Consider the following 9,052-nt stretch of genomic DNA (forward strand, 5'->3'; position numbering starts at 1 on the left):
AAAGTATCAGGTTTGACCAAGTTGAAACCTGTTTTAACCTATAAGGTTAATAGTTAGAACCCATTTCAACTCTATCATAAACTTTTTTATTATCATTATTTTGTTAAAAGAAAAGAATTCAGCATTTAGAAGAAGTTATTACCTTTCTTTTCTTTTCTTTTTTATTATTATTATTATTATTATTTATTTTTTTATTTTTATTTTTTATGGATGGAACTTCACAGCAAATGCAACTCGGCCCAACCCACCTGATTATTTCAACATTGTTGGGACTTGGGAGTATTCAGACTAAAACCAACCTACATTCGTGTGGACCCCCCCCCCCCCCTCTTCCCCCAAGTTATCGGCTTAACTGAAATAGTTACGGTTTATACCGAATATACGAGAAAATGCATTGTGTTGTGGCAAGGCAAAGCAGTTATTGTTATTTCCATTGGCCAGCCAATTAACCATGGGGGTAGGATAATCAAAATAATTATATACTCTCAATCTTTGGTCAACTTTCATTTTGTTTTGTGAATGATCAAACTTATACAAATAATTTAACAATATGGACATGATAATTTGTCCTATAAACATGTATAAACTAAAACAAAGTAACAAACACGTAATATACTAACGAAATCAAATGAAATACATAGTCATACTTGCATAAACATTCATTATCTTTTGCAACCCAAACTCATCTGAGTTGTTTGGTTGGTTTACCATAGTAAATTTGCAACTCCTTTTGTGTCTTTTGTGACGTGAAAAATGGTTGCGAAGTGAATTGGGTCTGGTGTTCAAATCATCACAGATTCACTCATTCACAGTCCAGATTCTACATGATCATAATTGATATGGGCTAGAAAGGTTTGGGTTCATATTTATGTAGGAATAGGCCCAATTATCCTACAAGTTTTATTGTAATAAAAAGCCCAAATAAAGATTTAGGGGTGTTTGGGAATTGGGATTCCATATATTACCTCAAAACTTTTTTAGAAAAGTTAACAAGTCACAATATCAAACACTTTTGAAGTTTTCTAAAAGTTAACAAAGTTATATTTTTGTTAGATTTGGTTTACAATGTCACATGGCGCACGAGTGGCGTCCATTTTCAAAAAATGGACGTTTGTGAGGGCATCCGGATTCCCAAAACACACCGGGATGAGTGGTGGTTGGTAGGCCCCTCTACTCATACACCAACATTTGAAATATGGGTGGAAAATAATGTGATGCGTTTGTGAGCGTTTGAAAATAAATCGGAGATGCCATTGGGTTTTGTTTACTACTTTACTAAATTTGATTTAGATAGTTGCTAGCTACCCAAAAAATTCAACCCTACACTTTAAAAATACTTAAATTTACTGGCCTCACCAAAAAAACTGACTACTACTTTAAAAGGAGCGTATTAGCTAAAAAAATATTATACGATCGAGTATATAATACTCCCTCCGTCCCATTTTAAGTGTCTTAGTTTGAATTTCTAAGTCTTTCTTTTGCAACTTTGACCGTAAAGATTTTTGTTCGTGTCAATAATACTTAATGAAAATTATATCAATGTAAAATACATTTAAAATCCAATCCATTCATATAATTTTCATCAAGTATTATATGACACGAATAAAAATATTTACGATCAAAGTTGCAAAAGAAAGACTTGAAAATTCAAACTAAGACACTTAAAATGGGACGGATGGAGTAATTTTAAAGCAATCCTCCCGAATATGCCAAGTTGATAGATGCGATCCACACTGGTAGAAAAAAAATCATGTCGCAACAAGAGTCTGCATCATATTGGGAGTGGCCTACATGATATAATTTTAAGTGTCATTTTGATTCATAGTTTATCTACAATGATAATAGAATTCTATCATATATTATAACCTATGGGCTTTTTGTGTTTTCTTTTTTTGAACGACTAACGAATAAACCATGGCTATCCGGGCTAGTCTATTATATTGGCAAAAGACAACCTTATACGCTTGCATTAAAAGAGAGACATACATCGCTAGATAGCTAAAGCCTACCGTCTCCTTTTTTGAAAGATGCCACCCGATTCTAGCCTCAAGCTAGTGGCCGGTATTAATAAAATTATCAGTCGTTTAAGAAAAGAAAAAAAACTCATCCACAAACGTATGTAATTGAGCAACTAAAATATTTATAATAGCATCAATAAACTATCAGAATTAGCATACTGGTGGATTAAAATTTTAAAGTAATATTACATCTTGAAGATCGTGTTACCAATAATGAATTCAAGAATCTTCTCTTTTAGTCCATCATCCATCCACTAAGGGGGACTGGGTGGTGGATGTGATGGCATCATTCATCACACACCTCACCCAATCAAATGGTGTCACATTATCAACTCTAAATCTATCACATGTGATGGTTTTTTACTAGGGGTGGTGGTGTGGTGTGATGGTGTGTGATGTTTTTTTTAATAAATACTTACATGCATTAATTACTTTTTTCATCACCACCAACGGCTCTTTTCCTTGAATTTCACCCACTTTCACGCATGATGGCCATCACGTAAAGGACCTCCATCAAGCTTGATAAGGGAGTGGCGGCGGTGTTCAAAAACCCATCACGCGTGATGGAGCACCCATCACGTGGTGCCCCGAGTGCTCTAAGCAGAAAAGGCAAATCAACCCTAAAAATGTTGGGTTAACCAAGAGAAAATGCTCTTTTACCTATGTGTTTTGCCTTTGGCCACTCCTTTTATTTTGAATTTCTAACGACTTACGGATGACTGACTCATCTGATTATTTATTTATTTTCATTTCACTTTTAGAGGGAAACATATCATATGTGATAAAATGACCAAACATAAAACCCCAAAATTTTTTATTCAAGCAAAACTTGAAACAAAAATCTCCTTATAGAATTGGGAAACATATCATATGTGATAAAGAGGGTGTTTGGGATTCCTTATTTTGCCTCCTTATAACTTTTTATTAAGTTAATAAGTTACAAAAGTGAAACTTATGGAATTTTTTTTCACAATATAAACAATCTCAAATACCTTATTACTTTTACAAAAAATTATAAGTTATAAGTTGGTGAAAATAAGCAATCCCAAACACCCTCAAAATAGCCAAGCCTAAAACCCCCTATTTATACCAGCAACACTTGAACCAAAAATCTCCTATTTTTAAAATGAAATATTTGAATGTCACGTCTCAAAACACTTGGACCATGAATATTGGGTTAGGGAATACTGGCTCTTTTTATTATTCAAATACTATTTTATCATACTAACTAAAACAAAGTACCAAATATATCATTGGCAATGTTATGAAATTGCGAGAAATTGATGAGTTGATAGTAAATTTGATATTGACTTAAGAGTTTATAGTAAATTTTTGATAAATTGATGAGAAGATAAATTAGTCGAAATAAAGAAAAGCTAAAACAATATATTTAAATTAATTGAAAACTCATACTCCTTATAAATAAAGCACACATACATGATATTAACAAACCATAATCATATACCACACCCCAAATCACCACAATTAAACTTATAACCACAAACCCTAGCTATAATATTATAACCTCTAAACCATAAATACGAAAACCAAAAATAAAATAAAACAAATTCTTAATTTAATGATAAGCACCGTTACTCGCAGCTAGATCTGACCACGGCAGTGTTTGGTTCCAGAACCCTAGCTCACCACTTGCAAGAACCGGAGCAGAATCCAAAATAGTTGAAGCAGATGAAGTACAATTAGTCATACTACTACTACCCAAGATCAGGGGTACTGCAGGCTGATCATGATGATAATAGTTTGCTGTGTTTTGAACAACGGCTTCATGCTGGTTTTGAATCTTTTGATGATCTTGTTGATTGTTTCTCCATAAAGAACTGCAAAGACCTAAAGGTGGTTCAAACCCTAAACCACCCATGTTTGATCTAGCAATAAAGCTTTGATCTTTGATCATGTGGGTTAATGGATTTGATGTGAAACTATTAGGGTTAGGGTTAGGGTTAGGGTTTTGGGTGGCTCTGAATAATGAAAGAAGATGAGATGTTTGTGGTGGAGTGGACCATAAAATTGGGTTATTGGGATTGGATTCAAGTTCGGATGACACGGCTGCTTTCAGTTTTCCAGTGATGAAGGAATTAGTGGTGCAGTTTTTGTTTTTTCGGCATCCGCCTCCAATCGAGACGTTGCGAAGAGCCCCGCCTTTCGTCCAGTATCGTCGGCAAGTCTTGCAAAAGTGGCGGGGTTGGGTGAGGTTGTAGTTGTTGTAGTAGCAAAATTTTGTGTGGGAGGAGTCACATCTTGGACACCTTAGTTTCTGGTTGTCTGTGATTGTGGTGGTGGTGGTAGTGGAAGAAGAATTAGAGGGTGAGGGATTTGGGTCTTGGTTTACAAGTCCAGTAGCACTTGCACCAAAGAGCTCTTGGATCATTTTTAACTTTGTTGAGTTTAAGATAAAGTTAAGTGTCGAAACACGAAATGAAATCTGACCTGGTCCATGACGATGTTTCCACAGATTTTTGAGATGAACGAACCACGTCTTGATCTTCTTCTTCTACTGCTTGAGACATGCAATGGTTTTTGGGGGTGTGGAGGTGACTGCTAAGATATCCTGAGGATTTCTTGTTCACAGACACAAAAAGTGGTGGTGGCTCTTATTGAGCATGACCCTCTAACAAGGAGGTGGAGACCTCCTTATATAGAGAGCCTCATGGCCACCATCATGATACCCTAATGGGCCTAGCCCAGTTAGGGTTACCTCCACAAAACCCCCCTCAGCCCAATAACATTGTATTAGTCTTTGGTTTTGTGTTACCTCCACAAAACCCCCTCAGCCCAATAACATGCGCGTGCGCGTAGACTTTGGTTTTGTGTTATGCGCCACGCGCAGATGCTGCATGCGCGTGCGCGTAGACAGTGATATGTGTGAGCATGTGATGCGTAAGCATGTGAAATATGCGTGAGCATATGGTATGAGGATTCCCAACCCTTAAGTTTGGCGCGTAGCCATACGGGATATTATGAGGATTCCCAACCTTGAAGTTTGGCGCGTAGCCATATGGGATATTATGAGAATTCCCAACCTTGGCGCGTAGCCATATGGGACATTATGAGGATTCCCAACCTTGAAGTTTGGCGCGTAGCCATATGGGATATTATGAGGATTCCCATCCTTGGCGCGTAGCCATATGGGATATTATGAGGATTCCCATCCTTGGCGCGTAGCCATATGGGATATTATGAGGATTCCCAACCCTGAAGTTTGGCGCGTAGCCATATGGGATATTATGAGGATTCCCAACCTTGGCGCGTAGCCATATGAGACATTATGAGGATTCCCAACCTTGAAGTTTGGCGCGTAGCCATATGGGACATTATGAGGATTCCCAACCTTGAAGTTTGGCGCGTAGCCATATGGGATATTATGAGGATTCCCATCCTTGGCGCGTAGCCATATGGGATATTATGAGGATTCCCAACCTTGAAGTTTGGCGCGTAGCCATATGGGATATTATGAGGATTCCCAACCTTGGCGCGTAGCCATATGGGACATTATGAGGATTCCCAACCTTGAAGTTTGGCGCGTAGCCATATGGGATATTATGAGGATTCCCATCCTTGGCGCGTAGCCATATGGGATATTATGAGGATTCCCAACCTTGGAGTTTGGCGCGTAGCCATATGGGATATTATGAGGATTCCCAACCTTGGCGCGTAGCCATATGGGACATTATGAGGATTCACAACCTTGAAGTTTGGCGCGTAGCCATATGGGATATTATGAGGATTCCCATCCTTGGCACGTAGCCATATGAGATATTATGAGGATTCCCAACCTTGGAGTTTGGCGCGTTTGGGGCGCGCTTGGCGCGAGGCCTGATGCGCACATGCACGGCGATGGAGTGGTGACTCGTGTGTGCGTGCATGGCGGAGGTCTCTTGCGCAAAGCCCAGATGGTGGTTTCCGCGGCGGCACATGCACGGCTGTGGAGTGAGAATCCGCGGGCGTGCGTACATGGCGGCGGAAGTCTGGTACTTTCTGGATCTGCAATTTTAGAGTCAGATCTGCAACTTTAGACCTAAAATCCAGGTCTGTAATCTAGACCTAGATCTGTAAATCGGATCTGGACAGATTTGAAGCCCGGAGCAGATTTAAAACCATCACAGATCCGGAGACCTGATCATTCGAATCAGGCCGTTTCTTTTTGCACAGATCTGGAAGCCTCTTTTAGATCTATGGATCTTTTTGAGCTTTAAAAGAACAAGCCTTGAAGCTTTTTTCTGTAAACTTCCAGATCTGGGTTTTTCCTGGGAGAGATCCGACAGCCGAGATGAAGATCGAAGGGCAGTTCGTTGCCGTCCCACGGATGGCGCCAAATGTCGAAACACGAAATGAAATCTGACCTGGTCCATGACGATGTTTCCACGGATTTTCGAGACGAACGAACCACGTCTTGATCTTCTTCTTCTACTGCTTGAGACCTGCAATGGTTTTTGGGGGTGTGGAGGTGACGGCTAAGATATCCTGAGGATTTCTTGTTCACAGACACAAAAAGTGGTGGTGGCTCTTATTGAGCATGACCCTCTAACAAGGAGGTGGAGACCTCCTTATATAGAGAGCCTCATGGCCACCATCATGATACCCTAATGGGCCTAGCCCAGTTAGGGTTACCTCCACAAAACCCCCTCAGCCCAATAACATTGTATTAGTCCATGTAATAAAATAAGCCAAACATAATAGATTTAGGGTCGTAGAACCGGGTTTTAGTACCATACCCCTACATTAAGGAAAGGAATATGAGAATAGTGGAAAAGCTACAAAGTTGGATTACTTGTATCTCTCTAGGATGAGAAGTATGTGTGTGAGAGATAGTAGAGAGAGGGAGTGTGGTGGAAACAAGAGTTGCCTTTGTTGTTTGAATGGCTTTTGGTGAAAGAAGAGGGAAAACTTTAATAGAGTGAAATCAAGAGAGTTCCTTAACAAAAAAACACATTAATTACTAGTTTTGCCTTCTGTTAAAATTCTTCGTAGTGGGGTGCTTTTCACCCTCAAAGCGACCCAAAATGCCCAAGGACACATCCCTCGGGGCGCTTTGGGGGGGGGGGGGGGGGGGGACTCCCCACACAGCTCTGATGACCCTTTTTTTGTGCCTTGAATTCCACCCTTTGGGCAAATCTAGCCGTTTAACAACGGCTCAATTTATTAAAAAAAAATCTTCACGTTTTTCCTATATATATAACCAAACATCTAAACTTTCTAAAACAATATTTACAAATTCCTCACATTTTTAAACTCTCTCTACAAACTTTCTATGCAAAACACCAACAAAATGAATGCTCCCTCCTCATCCGACATCATTGATCGATATTTGCAAAATTACGAGCACATGCCGAAGACGGGGCGGAGGAGGCGACAATTACAAGTGCGGTTACGCTTGCGGAAAAGTATATTCAATCTATTTATTCTCCTACTCAACCGGTTTTGAGAAGAAAATATGTTGAACGGGACCGTGAGGGCGCCAACAAGCGTTTGATGGACGGCTATTTTGTTGACTCGCCGACATACAAGAACACGAATACGTTTAGACGTCGCTTCCGGAAGTCTAAACGTTTATTTTTTCGTGTTGCCAATGATTTGGAGCATGAGTATGATTACTTTAATAAAAAAATGGGACATGCGGGGGTTTTTAGGATTCCCCAATATCTAGAAGTGTACGTCAGTGTTACACGTGATCGTCTATGGAACCACGACCGACACGAGACACCTTGGAGAAATTTTGCCAAGACATTTATCTAATTTTATATTGCGTTTATTAAACTTTTAAAAACATTATATTGCGTTTATATTTTTATTTAATAATTCTAAAATAGGCATAATACAACTATACGGTGAACGTTATCTTAGAAGACCCACTTGGTGCGACCTACAACGGATTTACTCAGTGCACGAAAGGGAACATGGTTTACCCGGCATGATCGAGAGTATAATTACATGCATTGGAAGTGGGGTAACTGTCCAACTGCATGGCGAAGTCGATATGCATGTGGTGACCAGAACGTACCAACGATGAGTCTTCAAGCGACCGCTTCATACGACCTTTAGGTTTGGTCGGCCTACTTTGGCAGCCTCGAGTCCAACAACGACATAAACGTGTTGGAGGTGTCGCCCGTGGTAGAGGATTACGTCTCCGCTGCCGCACCAGTCGCATCGTTTCGGGCTAACGATAACTTCTACCCACACAGATACTATTTGCGAGATGAGATATATCCGGAATATTCTATTATTGTCAAATTGTTTAGAGACCCAATGGATGAAATGAGAAACTATTTTAAGAAAGTACAAGAGTTTTCAAGAAAGAACGTCGAGAGGTGTTTCGGGGTTCTTCGCCAACGTTGGCATTACGTGAAAAATCCGTGTCGTGCATGGACTTTGGAAAACATGAGAAATGCTATTTATACGTATATCATATTGCATAACATGATTTTAGAAGACGATAGGAGAGCAATATGTCAACATTATGTACCGGAGAATGTCCAACAACAACAACAACAACCTCAAGCAACTATTTGGAAGAGGGTGCAAAATGTTTATCGAATGCTTTCACGTGAAATACATAATGCTTTTACGAATGATTTGGTTCAACATGTTGTCGTTTTGGCCGATTCGAGTCGAATGTGAAAACCAGGCTGGCCCATGGGAAGGGCTGGGAGGGCTCAAGACCCAAGCCCACTCCCTTATAAGGCCCATAGGTTTTTAAAATTTTTTTATGTAGTGTATTTTCTGCCCATTTATATAATTTAAATCAAATATTAACAAAATTCAATATTTGGTATGGTGGCTGGATGTGAGTTTTATAAGCTCTGAAATGCTTTTTTGCCCGAGATCTAATCCCGTTGTAAACATATTTTAAGTTTTTTTTATTATTACTCTTTATTTTTATGCGTGTGGTTAGTTATTCCTATGTTTTTTTAAGTATGTTTTTCTTATTTTTTAAAATATGATAATTTAACGAAATTATTTTTAAGTTTACTTCCTGTACTCATAATGAACATGTCTAGTATCAATCGAATTCGCGT

General features: G+C 39.2%; 2 protein-coding genes across 2 annotated transcripts; one reads left to right on the plus strand and one right to left on the minus strand.

Annotated features, from left to right (window-relative positions):
• Window positions 1-3,443: 3,443 nt before the first annotated feature.
• On the minus strand, window positions 3,444-4,423 carry LOC143575820 (uncharacterized). Its single transcript, XM_077060090.1, has one exon. It carries the CDS (start codon window positions 4,405-4,407, stop codon window positions 3,595-3,597), a length of 813 nt encoding a protein of 270 aa, XP_076916205.1. The 5' UTR covers window positions 4,408-4,423; the 3' UTR covers window positions 3,444-3,594.
• A 3,859-nt stretch (window positions 4,424-8,282) lies between these two features.
• On the plus strand, window positions 8,283-8,654 carry LOC143575816 (uncharacterized). The gene has a single exon (XM_077060085.1). The coding sequence runs from the start codon at window positions 8,283-8,285 to the stop codon at window positions 8,652-8,654; it is 372 nt and encodes a 123-aa protein (XP_076916200.1).
• Window positions 8,655-9,052: the final 398 nt, after the last annotated feature.

The sequence above is a fragment of the Bidens hawaiensis genome, unplaced genomic scaffold (assembly GCF_021521415.1).
Source record: "Bidens hawaiensis isolate Kalapana, Puna unplaced genomic scaffold, B.hawaiensis_p1.1 tig00027759_1, whole genome shotgun sequence".
In the NCBI taxonomy this organism is placed as follows: Eukaryota; Viridiplantae; Streptophyta; class Magnoliopsida; order Asterales; family Asteraceae; genus Bidens; species Bidens hawaiensis.